The 17,755-nt window shown below is 36.7% G+C and overlaps 1 protein-coding gene across 1 annotated transcript in view; it reads right to left on the reverse strand.

Moving 5' to 3' along the window:
• LOC145673328 (pickpocket protein 28-like) overlaps positions 1-4,975 on the reverse strand; it is a 75,054-nt gene extending 70,079 nt beyond the window's left edge. The window contains exons 1-2 of the mRNA XM_081742927.1: positions 4,913-4,975; positions 784-980 (exon numbers count right to left, since the gene is read on the reverse strand). Coding sequence (XP_081599053.1) covers positions 784-980; positions 4,913-4,975 — 260 coding nt within the window. The remainder of the gene's footprint in view (positions 1-783; positions 981-4,912) is intronic.
• Positions 4,976-17,755: the final 12,780 nt, after the last annotated feature.

Raw genomic sequence — 17,755 nt, forward strand, 5'->3', positions numbered from 1 at the left:
TCAATTGAGTCAAGCGCTGCTAAGCGGAGGAATTCGTAACTATTACAGAAGCTGACCAGTTGCGGAAAAAAGGCAACCGCATGAGACCAATACGGGAAGATAGGAGCGATGCAAGAATAAATCCACTTCCCCATGTTAAGAGATAGGAGCTCGCTGCCATATGCTCAATGTTACTGCTTCCAGTGGCAACGTTCGCTGCCACCGGAAATGTAAATCTCTCTCTTTCTTTCTGTTTTTTTAATTGACTTTTTTCACAAATGCATCAATACTGTTTTGCGCTCAAGAGCAGAGGTTTATTTTTTACTGATACACTACTTTAATACTTAAAAATAGTTTTAGTATTAAAAAATATCCGGTTGCACAACCATGCAACATATAGTACCAGCCGCCGCTGGTAAATAGTTATGAGAGAATTAGTGAACGACAACGTGGGAGGAATCGGAGAACCCGAGAAGTTTCCCTCTACTGATCTTCGTTCATGTTAATGCAAGGATATTATGAAATAGAGGATCTGCCCATACAACAAAATCGTGAAGACATACGTCACAGCTTCGCCACATCTACTCTGCCCACTCCGCGCCACTAAGAACGCAATGTTTCGAGCCAACAATCATGGCGGAAAGGAGAGTAGCCAATCAAACGTGCCGAATCAGACGATGCTCGGTTGTTTTTTGGCTTCATTGAGTTCATATGTTGAAGATACATGTAGGCAGATCCTCTATTTTATAACATCCTTGTGTTAATGCCTTCTATTTACTAATCACACAATATTTATGAATTTACCTTTCCAGTAGACATCTTCTTTTTTCGCCAATGTACTGCAATCCATGAAGGGTACTCTTAGAGCAATATTCCTGGGCATAAGATGAGCTGGCTTTCCAGCATTTCTCCGCTCTCCCTTCCTCCACATTCTCCAGTTGGGGCTTTTCTTCTACGCCGTTGGACGAGGAGCTTCTGTTGGAGATCCATGCCAGCGGCTTCTGAAAAAAAAAAAAAAAAAAAAAAAGTATACATCACTCAGTTGTCCATATCCTTACTAACATATAAAACGACGTGTATTGTCTGTGTGTCTGTCAGTTTGTCATCGCATTTTCGCATACAGTAGAAAATAATCACCTAAGTCACCAAATTTTGTACACGTATTTTCAGCAGATTTAAACATGTATAAAACATGTATGTTTTTAATTTTGGACTCGAAAGAGGATTGGAAGGTCACACGTTCTGGAGGTTCGGAAGGTATAGGTTGTCTCACAAGCCATTAAGTTAGACAAAGTTCACTACTCCAATGTGATGCAAGTTGCATATTGTTTACTTTGTGCTTAAACAGACACTTCTTATACGGTGAACTGAATGTTTGTCTGGCCCCTACACCAATCCACATGGTTGATTTGATATACTTCTTGGAAACTACAGCGAAGAGACGTAAGTTATGTGGATTTTTATATGTAAATCAGCTTTATAGTTAAATATTATCAGGGTGTCTATCGGTCACGAAAGTCATGAAAAAGTCACGAAGTGTAACTTTATGGTCACGACTTTTTTTTTTTTTTTTTTATCTGTACGAATGTAAGTACAGACTGGAAAATGTTATTGTATAAAACGTCAAAATTCACCGCTCAAAATATTTATTGCCGGCTTTTATTAGTGACACTATTATTTTATTCATAATTATTTTGCTAATAATTTTAATAATCTGCATAATTATTAGAGATAAATGGATTTTTCTTTAACTAAGACGTAACTAAGTGCGATTTTTGGAGTTTATTTTGCCATTTTTGGAGTTTATTCTGCCATAACTCCCGGCCTTGATTGATTGCTGCAAGTGTTCCCACCAGTGATCGAAAAATGTTACAGGTGGCTAGCCTCTGTTCGATTGCATTATTTAGTAGAGTTGAGTTCAATTTGAGTGTAACGTCCCTTTCAGCAGTGAGGCTATATGAGACGTGGACCTACTGATTAACGTGGAATCCGAACCACACGAGCTAACCACTTAGCCAGCAAGGATCTCGAATTATATAGTAGCGTTTAGCGTCCCTTTCACCAGCGACAGTATATGAGGCGTGGACCTACAGCTTAACATGGGATCTGAATCACATGCGCTCGCGCTAGGAATCGAATCCGGATCTCTCGCACCAGAGGCACGTATGCTAACCATATAGCCACAAGGGAGCTAAATCTGTTCGTTTTAATCATTGTTCAATCAATCTGTTCGATTGACAAGGAGTATGTCAAGAAAGGGCCGATAATTTTCTACGCGGAGTAGGATACGATGATAAGTTGGGCATTAGTATTGTGATATGCTTTTTGAAGAAAAGTTAAATTGTAATTTTATATATGTAATACCTTTTAAGTGAAAGCATATCTTGCGGTAGTAATAGTGTTGGTATCCCTTTACCTTATTAGAGATTTGGAAAGAAAGATGATATTCATTGCTCATTATTTATTACAAGTAATTTAATGTGACAAGATGCAGACTTCTGATAGTAAAGGAAATATGCTTAACAAGACAAATTGTAAAGTGCTCTTTAAATTGGTCTGCATGATTAATAGTTACTTCAAAGTTTCAAAGCAATTTAAATACATATTAAGGTAAGCCTTAGGAGACCACCAATTGAGATACAATTCTTAAAAAGACATATCAATAAAGCAAAGGTAAAAGAAAAACTTTCTCTCAACTAAATAGCGGTTTCTTAAGTTCTCTCATGTCTCTGAATATTAAAGTTCAGTGAAACTATTAAGAGAGAAACGTCCATGTATGTGTCCACTTGAGTCGTAGTTTTCCAAGACGACGATTGAAGAGAATGAGATTGAGTGATACAAAATGTATATTTTCCAGACTATTTATATGATTCTACTTTTTGTGAATAACATGTTTGTCTTGATAAAATCCAAGAGCTTAACTACGTCAGTGTTATTTTGTAGAGTGTTTGTGTCCTTGGATTTTCCGTTCACTTTTTAAAATAAACTTATTTTTCTACCTGAGTACACACTCAAGAAAAAGTTCGGATTCACATACATGGTAAAAATTTTAATATTCCAACTAAATGAAATAATTAGTTCTTTTTGATTATACAACACATAGCCAGCTCTTCTTTTCGAAGAAGTTCTCTTATTTGTATAATATTTTATCAAATTATAAAGAGAACGGCTATTTTAATATTCCAACTAAATGAAATAATTAGTTCTTTTTGATTATACAACACAGTATTGTGTGCTTGCAACGGCGATAGAATCGTCGGAATGGGATTGTGTATGTGCGAGTAGCAATAAGGTAAGGTAATGCAAAATCCCGCCAAATATGAAGTGAGATCTGCCATAGATTTCTGAGCACTAAAGGACAGATTGCAGTTGTCATCCTTCGGGAATTGTGTGCCATTTAGGGACCGACAGTAATGAGAGAAGGGAAGGCGAAGCAATGGTGCAGAGAGTTTCAGGAAGGGCATTCAAATCTTTATGATAATTAGCGTGGGCGAAAGCTTAGTGTTCCAACAGACGATCTAGTGGAACGCGTTAATGAGAAATCCAGTCCCCGGTTCATACTAACTGAACCTTGGCACTGAATTTTCAAAAGTGTTTGCAAAAGCAATGAGTTGAATTATGATTGACAAACTTCTGTTTTGCAAACAGTGAAGCGCAAAAATTCAGTTCTGGAGTGGCTGTACTCTCAGGCAGCAGATTTTTACACAGAGGCACAGGCGGAGCTATGGGGAGCATTGCCCCCCCCAACTTTTTAATAAAAATAAAAATGCCACCTATAAGATCCTTCATTTCTCATTTGTAAATACCGTGCCCCCCCCCGGGAGGAAATTCCTAACTCCGCCCATGCATAGAGTGTATGCGGAAGCTTGTGCCACGCTATCAAAATGTCTGGAGGTTCGTGGTAACTGCGTCGAAAAGTAGCCTATACATTTCTTCTATGGTTTTTAAATGGCCCTTTTTTACATGCGCCTTGTTTACATTGCTTTATTTCCTTGTTGCTTTTTATGTTGGTACTGCAAAATATACTATGTAAATTGCAGACTACCACTCGTAATTATGGTCTGTACTTTCAAAAGGAATTGGCATTAAATGTAAGTCTATAAATGTCCGTCGGTGACTCGATTCATTTGATTCAATGTTTCTGTTTAGCTCTTTTTTCCAGCACCAACTCTATGTATGTAAGGCGTTGTCATGTTCACACTGCAAAGTAAAATGAGTTTATATTCTTGCTTTTTTTTTTTTTTTCAGAAGCTCTAAATCCCGGATTTCAACTGAATACAATTCGCACATTATTGTTTGAAGAGTTGTATGTCGTGGCTCAGCAGAAACTCAGGTGATTACTTTGTAAAATTTCACGACCTACCAAGTTTGAAACTTTCTAGTAATATTCATTAGATATTACACGTTGGCACAGCATATATTCTATATCAGTTTCTAGATAGAATTGCACTATGTAAAACCTTCGGACGGATCCAGGACCGACTTCTGGCGCGGGGGGGGGGGCTGTCATACTGCTACTTTTAACCAATCAAACTTTGGGATGGATTTTATTTATATATATAAAATAAGAAAGCTTCCTCTTCTTGGGTGGCGATCGCCCCCCTGGATCCGCCCCTGACACTACGAAAGTGACAGTCAGTGAAGGATCCTGAAAAACAAATTTGAGAGAAGTTAATATCTACGTGTTGTTGGGGCAGAAGACATCCATGTACTGCGAGAACATCAAGTCAGAAATAATTGATGTACGAGGGAAATTCAAAAAAGTAAAGGCACATTTGCAATTTCTCTTTCCAGAGATTGCAACACTGCTAGTAGCTAGCGCTGAATGAGTGTAGTTGGCAACACTTCGAGACAACGTGTCGCACGTATTCCTGCATTCGTCGTTGGAGTGCAGCAGACAGTTAAACATTTCTGCTCCATTAGCGATCTATACCAAGGAGGAAATGAGAGCAGTGATTCGCTTTTTGTTTGCAGAAGGTGTGAAACCTGCGGACATTATTCGTCGAATGCAAGCACAGTATGGTGACAGTTGTTTATCGCGAAGAAACATCTACTTATGGATAGAGCGTTTCAAACAGGGAAGAACTTTATGTGACGATGGAAAATCCGGCAGGCCATCGACCTCAACGACTGAGGAACTTGGGTACATCATCCCGAACCGGAAAATAAGACTGCGAGCTGGTTTGGAAACACCCATCATCACCGGAAGTTAAGAAATTTAAACGTCAACCATCAGCTAGTCATTGATTACAGATGCAACCGAAGAACTTTTTTTTTCTGACGGAATAATAATAATAATAATAAAGAAACTTGTAAAAAGTTCGGAAAAGTGTATTGAAGTCCAGGAAGGTCACGTAGAAAAATCAGGTATGTTTCAGTTTTCTATCATTAGAATAAGTACAGCTTTTCTCAAATGTACCTTTACTTTTGGAATTCTCCTCGTATTATGAGGGCTGGAATGAATATAGAAAGAATCAGTTCCATATTCATTGTACTTGCAGCGGAATCTGCGCTGTCTACTCAGTGCATCATTCTGATATGACCATCATTCGTCTTCCCATTTCCTCGCTATTTCTGTGCATGTCTGTTTCCACACATAACTGAAGGACAGGATGACTCAGAAAGTGAGTGAATTGCAACAGACAAACATATCAACGTAGCTTTTAATGTATAGATGTTGGGTTCAGTTTGTGGTAAACTTGGAAAACTGACAGATGATGTCAAATGGATATTCCCCCTTATAAATCCATATCCGTCTGGGTACGCCTCATTGTAGCTCTTGAGGTCTTTGAACTTGCAGGATGCAACAAGTTTTGCCATTCAGATTCAAGCAAAGTGCCTGCAATATCCGTCAACCTGCTCTACGTAGCTCCTGTACTGGTTGCCTAACACAAGGATATGAACCTAAGCTCTACCTTGCTGACAATGTTAATCTTATGGGCTCAAAACGATCCATAAAATGTTGATTAGAACAACAAAGGCACTTTTTTTTTTTAATGAATGAGAACTGGCAGGTCTACACAAAGTTTGAAATAGAACACTGAAAACAGAATGTTTCTAGAGCTTGTGCTTTCCGAGATCTCATTGTAAATAGGAATTGGCCATATTAACAAAATTGCCCACAAACATCTAAACGTGGCATTTTAATATGTAGATGCTTAGAAGTCATCCTCAAAGGAACCACATAGTCCGGAAGGATTGCAAGAGTGACGGATAATATTATGAAAGGACATTGAAGTGGATATATTGCAAGAAGTTATTGGTTGGATTATGGCCAAGCGTCCTTTGCAGAATCAAGGTTGTAAGATGTGGCCATACGACTTAACGTGGGATCCAAACCACATTCCGTGGTTTTCAGTTCCCACCGGAAACCGAACCGTATAGCACGAGGGAGTTCTGCAAGAAGTTATGATTGGTCCATCAACAAGAATAATACTTAAATATATAATAAGAGACCATCCGTCCTTAAAATTTTCTTATGGAGAACAGTTGGGGAAACCTCAATACAGTAGTGGATTGACAACGGTTGATTTTATACTAAATTTAAGTATAGATGCCACTGAAAAGTTAGGTGGGCTGCTTTCATCTCATAACTGGATTTTATTGACGGGCTTACAAGAAGAAATTAGTTTTTTTTTCTATTCGACTTGACAACTATATATGTATATTATGCATGTAAGTTTAAGGTTCTGTCTTTATATGGGGATCTTTTCGGGATTCAATCCACAGTTCAATAGCATTCCTCTCCCTGTCTTTTTTTTTTTTTTTTTTTTTTTTTTTTTTAAGATGTGTGATTTTTTAAAAATCGGATTGCGCTGTATTTTTCATTATTCGTGTTCATATGTGTTGTGCTTTCATATAGTTTGGAGAACTTCACGATGACGATAAATAGTGGCGCCATTTCAGGTTTTGCGTGATGGTGGTGGTGCTGGGTAAGATACTTCAACGAAAATAAGCAGTTCACATTTTTAATTAGTTTCTTACTATATCATACTATTGGAGAGAACAATTTTTCCCACTTCTCCCTTTAATGATACCACTGCTTATAATGTCTCTTTCACTTTCTTATACATGTATATACATTACAGAATAAGAGACTGATATTCTGTTTCGCATATTTATCTACTGATCAAAAGATCGAGATTCTCAGTTGAAAGAGTGTTTAATGGAACTATACAGATACTTTGTATTTGATATACAAGGTATAATTAATTAGGAAACATCATTTGTTAAAAGGTGACTTTTGCGTGATGATAAGCTCTGTCGTCGCTTAATGTAAGTACCTGCGTGCTGTTGCTACCATAAGCAGATGTAAGCGATACGTGTACGAATTATTGACAAAATAAAATACTTTGTGGTTCACGCTTCATTGTACAATATAACACATATCATACTTAGTACGGTGTGTATATATATGTGTGTATAGAGCAAGACCTTGATTTTCCATTAAAAATGGCGACAAAAACCTTATTTTTATAGAAATGAAGTAATTTATTAAGCAATCCTCTTATTAAATAGAGTCCATAGTTACTGGTAACTTCCGCCACGAGGCGGTATTAGTACACTTTGTAATGTTAACAAAGGTATGTTGTATTTTTTTTTTATTGTATACTTGTATTCTCTTCGAGCAATAGTTGGTTTATAAATATGTACAATTCAGTTTATTTTATAGAAGAAGAAAAGGAAACAAATAATATAAGATTATTATATATATCTTTAATATAAATAATTGAATGTAGATACGTAACTAAGAACGACGAACTGAAGGTTGTCATAGAAACAAACAAACAAGTTATAATGTGATGTAATGTCATGGACTCGCTGTTAGGTTGTATGTGAGTTAACTTTCTACGAAGCTTCAAAAGCAGGAGCGTCATTTCAGATTTTTGCTTGGGGGGGGGCAAGACCCCTTGATATTAGTAAAATTTCGCTTTCCTCACTGATTTACTGCTGTTCTATTGATAAAATCTATATACATCTCAAACTCAGGGGGGGCAAATGCCCCTCCCTGCCCCCTCTAAATGACGCCCCTGTTCAAAAGATAATAAAAGGTTTAACAAGGTAATTTACAGTCGGTCAATTTTGCTATTTACGAACCATAGATATATATTTTGTTATATTAAATGGTGCCAAAACGTCGGGAAACTGTGATTTAGATTAGAAGAATAGTAAATCTTTATCATCATTGACCGAGACGTAAATTTCAGTTTGCTTCGTAGTGGAACTAAAATATACAGGAGCGTAAAGATGAGTGTAGGAGAAATGACTCTATTGCGAATACAAATAAGGAAGATGGAACGAATACTTCTGAAAATGTGATTAATAGAATGCCGCAAGAAACAACCCAACCGAATGTTACCTTGGAAGTAATTCTTCAACAGTTGAAACAAATGTAATAACAAAATAATCACATGAACCAACGATTGGAACAAATGCAACAACGAGATGATGAACGGTGGAATCAATTGAACCATCGATTGGACCAGATGCAACAACGAGGTGATGAACAAAATAGTCACCTGAACCAACGATTGGAACAAATGCAACAACGAGATGATGAACGGTGGGAACAAATGCAACAACAAATGCAACTACAAAATCAACAATTTAGTGCGAAAACGGAGTTACAAGAAGGTTTGCCAATTATTGAAGAAACTCTATTATCAGTCACCAGGAATGCGATAAATGAACCTGATCATTCTACAGATCCTGAATTTACATCGACGAAGAAATATGACATTATTGATTTGAATGTGTGGATGAAATTAGCTGAATGTTCGCAAAAACATACTGCGGTATTGGTTGGATAAGATTATCCTAACTTCTCTCCTCATTCGAATGTTTTTGACTGCTTTACTGATACTGTGTGTAATGAAGATTCTGGTATGTATCAATGTGCGAAAAGTTATGATCACTTTCGTCTTAGGAACGCTATTGACTGTCTGTATTCCCAGTATTTTCAACATGATATTAATCCTGTGGTTCATGTAGCAGGAAGAAAGTTGATTCCAGTATTCGTGAAATGCAGAAAGAAAACGTGTGTTTCTACTAGTGTTTGTAGTGATTGGCCGATTGAATTGAATTTGTTGAATTGTTCATTCAACGAAAAAAACCAAAATGATGTTAGTAAACAATCCGATGATGTTTTCACAGAATCTGGTGCAGTGCATTGACTTTAATAATCTAAGCATGATATTGCAAAGTTTTGAAAATCCATCAATGGTGCAATACAGTACTAACCTGACTGAAACTAACATTAATCGAAACCAAATTCGAAACATCCCTGTGAGATTAAATTTAATCCGAATGTAAAAGGTGATGTTAAATCCATATGCACCGATAATGTAACTGAACCTCATTACAGAAGAAACAGAAACCATGGCAAGACAGAATACCGTCGATGGCATGTAAAGAACAAGTACAAATCCATTAGGAGACGCGATATTTCAACACCAGTGAAACGAAAGCGAACTGAACCTAATTTTACCGGTAATACTACGCAATCTAATCACAACAGAAATAATATGGCTTTTCAGAAACGCTGCGTAGATGGCAGGAATTACGGTAATAAATATAAGAAACTAAGAACTGTAAAAGTAATGAAAGCGGAAAACCGTATTCCGATTTATGATTTTCAATGCAATTTGGTAATGTAACTTAGGCTGGAGTTCCGATGTCCGATAAGACCGTATTCAATTGATTTTGCTTTAAATATCGTTATGATTTTGTTTGTCATTCGTACCTTATTTGAATTCTATAAAGTTAATGTAAATGATATATAACAGATCTCATTTTGTTACAAAAGGAGAAAACTAAGAGTTGTGGAGATACATATATATAACGCATAATGTTATATTTTAATTTATGTTAATGTACGTGCTGATGTAATGTCTTGTTTTCGATATTATCAATGTTTCGTCTTCGTTTTGTATTTCTTTTGTATATATTTGTGTTATGATTGTTTCTTGTTTAAAGCATTACATAAAGATGGTCCGTACTTCACCGTAATGACAACAAATTGAGAGTCAAAAGAATAAATGGTATAATGTTTTAGGTATCAAATCAAAGTATAACTGGAATAATTTATAAAATATATCTGTGTCAACTTTCTTTTTGATTTGCTCGAACAATTTTGATTTGTTAATGAACATCTTTATGGCTTAAAAACGGACCTAAAATAATTTACAAACTCGACTTCTGACGTGCCCTATCGACGATATAAAATGTAAGAATGTAATTAATTACGAAATTGAAAATAAATATAATATTATTATTAATATAAAATAAATATAATGGATAATAATTATGATACGAAATATAATTTGTATATACAAGGGTCGTATAAAATGTGTAAAAGTTAACGGTCCAGAGTTCTTTTTCTTGTAATTGGTAAACTAATAAAAGAAAAGTCTGTTGAGCGCCATATACAACGGTATGTTGTATTCTTTATTGTATACTTGTATTCTCTTCGAGCAATAGTTGGATAAATATGTATAATCCAGTTTATTTTATAGAGGAAGAAAAAAATCTAGTAAAATTAATATATATATTTTAATAGATAATGGAATGTTGATACGTAAGTAAGAACGACGAACTGAAGGTTGCCATAGAAACGAACAAACAAGTATAATGTAATGTAATGTCATGAACTCGCTGTTATGTTGTATGTGAGCTAACTTTTTACGAAGCTTAAAAAGATAATAAAAGGTTTAACAAGGTAATTTAGAGTCGGTCAATGTTACTATTTACGAACCATAGATATATATTTTGTTATAATGTAATGGGACAGAAAATAAATAACAAGAAATAAAAGGTAAGGAGGTAACAATTAAAATACAATATTTGAGTGGTTATTGTGGAATCCAATATTGAATGGTAAATTTTGTCAGAATATTATGCTTAACCCTTTGGGGATCCTATGGTACAATTTGTACCATATGCACTTTTCATGGTACATTGCGTTATTTCTCTTCTATTTGAGCTTTTTCGTCCGGGTTTTTTTGTTTTCCAAGTCCAGAGGCCTTGTAGAAGACATTACGTATGGTTTCAGACCGTCCTGCGTCCAGACATAGGAGGTGATGACGTCATAAGTCAAAAATTTATTTTCTCATTTTCTAAGCCTATGTTCAATATTTTTTGGCGGGCTTATTTTTCTACGTAGAAGATTGAAATTTTGCACAAACATTCAGTTCACCGAGTAGTATTTACCAGATTTTTTGTTCCGATGTCAGTGCCAAAACAGGGGAAGAACCAGAGGGGAAAAGAGGTAAAAATAGGGATTTTTTACCCCCAAAATCCCGTTTCTCGTCATTTTCCCGCCTCACATACAAGATAGGACCACGTGAGTCATACCGTCTGAAAGGCCGTTCTATTCTGAAGAGAATGACGGTCGAATTATTATTCTAGGGTAATTAGGGACGTCTCAGGGATTTTTTGAAAAATTTACTTCTATATAGGGAAATATGGGTCATTGTCGGTATATATATTTTTTGGCGGGCTTATTTTTGAACGTAGAAGATTGAAATTTTGCACAAACATTCAGTTCACCGAGTACTATTTACCAGATTTTTTGTTCCGATGTCAGTACTAAAACAGGGGGGAACCAGAGGGGCAAAGGGGTAAAAATAGGGATTTTTTACCCCAAGAATCCCGTTTTTCGTCATTTTCCCGCCAAAAAAACATGATAGGACCACGTGAGTCATACCGTCTGAAAGGCCGTTCTATTCTGAAGAGAACGACGGTCGAATTATTATTCTAGGGTAATTAGGGCCGTCTCAGTGAATTTTTATCCAAATATACTTCTGTATAGGGTAAAAGTGGGGCAAAGTAGGGAAATTTTCTCTGGCAGGCCTATTTTTTCACGTAGAAGATTGAAATTTTGCACAAACATTCAGTCCACCGAGTAGTACTTACCAGAAGTTTTTTTCCGATTTCTGCGTAAAAACAGGGGGGTCCAGAGGGGCAAAAGTTGAAAAAAGGGAAATTTTGCCCTCAAAAATCCCTTTTATCAGGAATTTCCCGCCTTAGATACATGATGGAGACATATGAATGGTACCGCCTGAAAGACAGTTCTATTCTGAAGAGAATGATTGGCGGATTATAGTCCTAGGGTAATTAGGGATGTCTCAGGAATTTTTTTCCCTGAGATCATAGTGTTTTATGGTACTTTGGGGCACTGTGGGAATTTTTGATAAAAATGCTCCCGCCCTTACTATTCAAGATAGAAACTTGAAATTTGGCCCACACATTCAGTATACTAAGTACTATTCAGATTTTTTTATATGGCTACGATCACACAGGGGGGTCCAGGGGGGGCCAAAGTTCGAGAAAAAAATTTCCCTCCGAAAATTTCACTTTGACATTTTTTCCCCGCTTCTGGTATATGGTATGAGCACGCAAGTAGTATCATTTGAAAGCCAGCTCTATTCTGAAGAGAATGAGGTATGAACCATGATCCTAGGATAAATAGTGACAATACAGTAGCTGCTTGACTGAAAGTCTAAAAAATAGCCCAAAAAGCCAGGATCCCCAAAGGGTTAAAGTACCTTATCAATTTCGGTACTGCCGTTGGTTATAAGATAAGAGTGGAAACAAGAAGTGCATTTTCAAATGCGAAATCAGACAATTCTACGCAGCAGCGAATAAATTTGCTTCTACCGGAGTCAATGACGTCGTTCCAACTGCTCCGCCAATTAATGTATATCATTCCTTCTCTACAAAATTATTTTTATTTTTGTCGTATATGGCGGAAGAGGTAGACAAAAACTTTCAAGAGCTCTTTCGTAGCTAAATGGTTAGCGTACGCACCTTTGGGAGACCCGGGTTCGATTCCCGAAGGTAACTCATGTGGTTCGGATTCCACGTTAATCAGTAGGTCCACGTCTCATATATCCTCGCTGCTGAACGGGAAGTTGATTTCGAAATCAAATCAAAAACTCACAAGAGGCAAACATTGTCCAACTCTTAGTGATATAATGTTCATTGCTCTTCTCCCTCAATCGTAAACGCTGTAAGTGTGCACAAATATATGTTAACGATATCTGACATTGAACTGCCAGAAGTCTCACTTGCGCTGTGTATTTTATCAGAGTTCACAACAGAAGAGTAGTACATATGAAGGCATCTACATAGTACCTTAATAACACCATAGAGTTATTGATGAAACGAGAAGTACGTTTTCCAATTTGAGACAAGGAGACGAATATAACAATCCTCGTCTCGAAAGCTTTACGAGGCTACGAATTTCACGAGTCTTATTAACAATATTTGTTTACTCAGGTCTCTGATACCAGGGGCGGATCCAGGATCGACTTCTGGGGGGGGGGCGGTGGGTTGTCATAATGCTACTTTTAAGGGTTCCAAACTCTGGGATGAATTTTATTTATATATATATAAAACAAGAAAGTTTCCTCTTCTGGGGAGGCGATCGCCCCCCCTGGATTCGCCCCTGTCTGATAGTGTCTTAGTGTTAAATGACTCATATTAAAAACTTAGAACTTGATAAAGTGACTTTAGGAACACAATGAGGTGAAATTCTCAACGTTTAAAGACAATATGCTCCAAAAATATTTAAATCAATGTTTTTCACCCTTGAGTGAATGAGATTCTTCTGAGTAGGTCCGTCATCTTAACCCCATCCATGCATGCACAAGCCTGAACTTAAGACTTCGACGAAGCAGTTTAGAAACCAGAAGATAGCTTCAATTTTTATAATCAATTTTGAGGAATCTTTATTATTGTTTGTAAAAGTGTTTTATCTTTCAGTAATTTATAAAATACATAATGGTTTTTATCCAATAATACGATAAAAGGCCAGGTCGGGAAATCTAAAACCCTCCAGTTCCCCCTCTTTGTTCCAACAACCCCTTTGGTAACAAGATATGTATTGAGAATTATTGGTGTGGGGTTGTGTTACGTTCCAGAGAATCGTTGCGCTGTACTTTTTAGAAGGTGGAAATGGTAACGCACTAGCTGTCCCGTGCTCGATAACGGGCGATGATTCAAAAAGTTTTGCGCCCTGCATTGAAGCTTTCACGAAATGCTGATAATCCTTGGCCACGTGGATCGCCACAAACTTTTACCTTTGGTATCATCATATGGAAGGATATATCAACAAACTTTTGGAAGTGCGATGACGAATGTTGTGGGAAGAGCTTATGCGTGTAAACTGCATCATGGTGGCCATTTACATGAAATTATTTTTTCACACGTAAATAACAGAAATCTCTCATATGTAATGTATCTTGACAGCATTTCAATACATATTGATAACATGCGCGAGGAGTTGTGCTATTTTGAAACCTCTTCGTGACTTATGGTCCAACCTGTATGATTAATTTTGGCATTACAGCAAGAAAGAAATGCATAACTGTAAATGTATTGTCAATTTTCATACGGATTTTTAGCTTAGAAATTTGAAACCTTAACTATTGTGCATCTTCAAAGACGTATGCATTGGTGAGTATTAGGGGTACGAACTCCCTTCACCAAGAATCTCGACTTTCCTATAAAATTAGTCTAATTTGATGGGCGATTTTATAAATTATAATATAAATTATTCTCATATTAAATTCGGAATTTCTCCAAAGAAATTCTCCCGTTCGTACCTGTGGATCTTGTCGATACTGTATTTCATTATATAACGCTATTTACAGAAAATTCAATTTCAAAAGAATAAGTTTATCTGTCTCAAAGGAAAGAAGTTGCACAATTTAAACTCGTAGTTATTTCTGTTGTCTGTATATAATTACACATTAAAAGTACTTACTTGCAGTTTTATATCATCACGATACGGGAGCATGTTAATATCTGATAATCACGACCCAAGTTCCCGTTCTGAAGATAGAATCTACATCTTCGTATAATGCATGGCATTGGGTGTGATGAAAACCCTTTTGTTTACCTGTTGACATTGAGGCGGTATTATTGGATTAATGAAAATTTAATTATTGACAAGACGCTCTTTTCAGTACATGAAGGATACGCTTATTAATGGTCTCTATTATATTTTTAATGTCTTCAAAGGTGCAGCGCTTAGATGTTCAACGTAACTATGATTGATGTTGGTTCCCTGCAAGTTTTTCAGGGAACTCCATAGAATTTTGATGTAGATTTTTCTTCAATATTTACTACGAATAATAGTACTAACGTCACAAAGGAAAACTTCTTATTTACAAACTTTTTTATAATACGCTTTTCTTTAAGAGAGAAAGAGATTATCTTATGATTGTAAGCGTTATTTAGCAAAATCATTTTACGCGAGTTTTGTATAATGGACGTACCTATAATTTTATTAACGAAAATTAAATATTAAGACTTAATAACACCTCATCAACGATACCCTCCTCTGATAAACACCACCTTTACGATGACTTATGTGTCAGGTGGGAAGGATTACGTGCTACAGTAAATTTACAGCTATGTCAGCGGCAGTTCTCTACGAAAAGGGCCTCCCCTACCGAATTGATTAAATGGAATAGCCAGACGAAAAGTGTTGTCGGAGAAGGAGCAGTTCTCCAGTAGCCAACTTGACAGAAATTATAGTGATTGGTACCCCAACTTGGACATTAAAAGGTCGGTCATAATGGTATGATAGAAAAAAATCATAAGTTGTACGTCCCATCGTTATACCGGCTAGGCTAAAGGAGACGGTGATGATGAGAAATGAATGAAATAGTGGAATGAAGAAAGTGGGAGAACCCCGAGAAAACCCACGCACACGGTGTTTGTCGAACACAAAGTTCACTTGCCGGGAGCTGGGATCGAACCCGGGACCCCAAGCACCAGAGGTGAACGCTCTACCACTTAAAAAAAAAAAACTTCCTGACTTTTTTTTTTTCTATTTCCACCACTTTTCAGGACTACTAGACTCGACAGGAACACGAACACCGAAACATCGAGGACGGTTAAAATTCCACCCTTGCTACTACAGAGGGACTCGAACCCCCAATGGGCTTCACCTTACGATAATCAGCCTAACGCCTCAGACCGCTCGGCTACACCCACCGGCTCCACTGAGCCACCGCGGCCCCAATGCTATGATAGAGTTATAATGTTAAGACAAAGGAAAAAATAAGGATGTAGTGGTGATACAGACATACATACGGAAAACTTCGCATACGGCTGTAGAAGTAGAGGAAAATTATAAGAAAATAGAAGAAATTAAACACAGTAAGAAGAGGGGTGCATGGAGATTTCAATGCAGGACAGGTATCGGAAGATCTTGAAGAATGCGATGACCCTTCCCGGGGCCAACATTTTCTCTGATCATAACCTTGTGTTAGCCGAAGTGGATTTTGAAGTGATAAATGTAGGCAAGAAGATGTTGAATACTGAAAAGCTGAAAATCGAGGAAGTAAGAAATCTTATCGTTGAGAAATTCGAAGAAAAATACTCAAATGAGGAAAGGATTCATATTTGTTCTATTATAAGCAGTGTTTCTTCCAGACATGTTTTTTGCGGGGCACTGCTTCCCCGGAGCTCTGACAGTGCCCCCGGAGGAGACCAACAAAATAAGGCGTCTATAATATAATACTAAATAAAATAGTACCGGCAGTGCCCACCCAAAAATACTAAGTGTTCCCCCCTGGAACATTTTGTCTGAAAGAAAGACTGATTATAAGCAATTGTCATTACTTTAGCAAACACGCGTAAATAAACGTTTAAGAGTCGAACTGTATTTGGGGGTCCAGGAAGTCGTTTGGGGAGCCCGTCCCCATTTGCCACATCTCTTGGGTATACCCCTGAATATCTTTATCAAACTTTTTTTTTTAGCATGTTCAAAATTAATTTGTTTGGTTTCTTTATCGCTTTAACATAACTCATGTTATAGATAATTAAGTTTTCTCACAATATTACAAAAATATAATTTTACAAATTATTTTAATAATCATGCTTTGAAGTTTAAGTGTTATAAATTTAAAATTACATATCACTTAATAAAAATTATTTATTATTATTTAATTCCTTGCATTCATTTGTACTTGATCATGTTTTAAACAACTGCTTCTCTATACTACCAGTAAATTAACAAGTAAAATAATTTATTATAGTTAATAACATCACTAATGTAATATAAGGTACATTCAATCATATTTATGAATTCGTTTCAATATTTCACGATTATTACTGTTCAATGATTGCTCGTCATTGTAACACGTCATACAGTCTTTCACGGCTCTTAGGAGCATCTCTTAGTTTGGGACCCATTCGTCTATTGGATCTGAGACAAAAATTACGATACGAGAAGTTGTGATTTAGTTTTATGTACCGAATCGTGTATACTAGGGCGGCAGCAAGACCCATGCGAGAGGTGGGGCTGTAATGAGATGTCGAGGTTAAGGGGAGACGGATCAAGGTATTCTCTGATTTTAATAGAAATCAGCCTAGGCATAGTGGTGGCGATGCTGTGAGTGAACACGAAGGTAGGTCTTCTAAAGATGATTACAAGTATCCACACTATTCCTGATGCTAATCAAAATATATTCCTGATACTAATCCCATGAATTACTGTGCTTTTGAATTTGTAACGCGGCTCCTTTCATCATATCTGGATCACACGGTAAATGACCAATGGAGAGCCTGTAACAAGCAGAGGGAAAATGTATCCCTGTTACTAGGGATGCCACCTTTCTTAAGCAAGTTGTACGAACACTTCGTGGAGTGCGGAGAAATGTACCAGTGGCCTTTTGTTTTCAATAATTTAGCACACTAGTAGGTCTTTGTGATGAAGAGATAATCAATTCATTTTTATCTAATTGATAAAAGGAAAGCGAGA

Source organism: Thermobia domestica, chromosome 16 (assembly GCF_964235325.1).
Source record: "Thermobia domestica chromosome 16, izTheDome1.hap1.1, whole genome shotgun sequence".
Lineage (NCBI taxonomy): Eukaryota > Metazoa > Arthropoda > Insecta > Zygentoma > Lepismatidae > Thermobia > Thermobia domestica.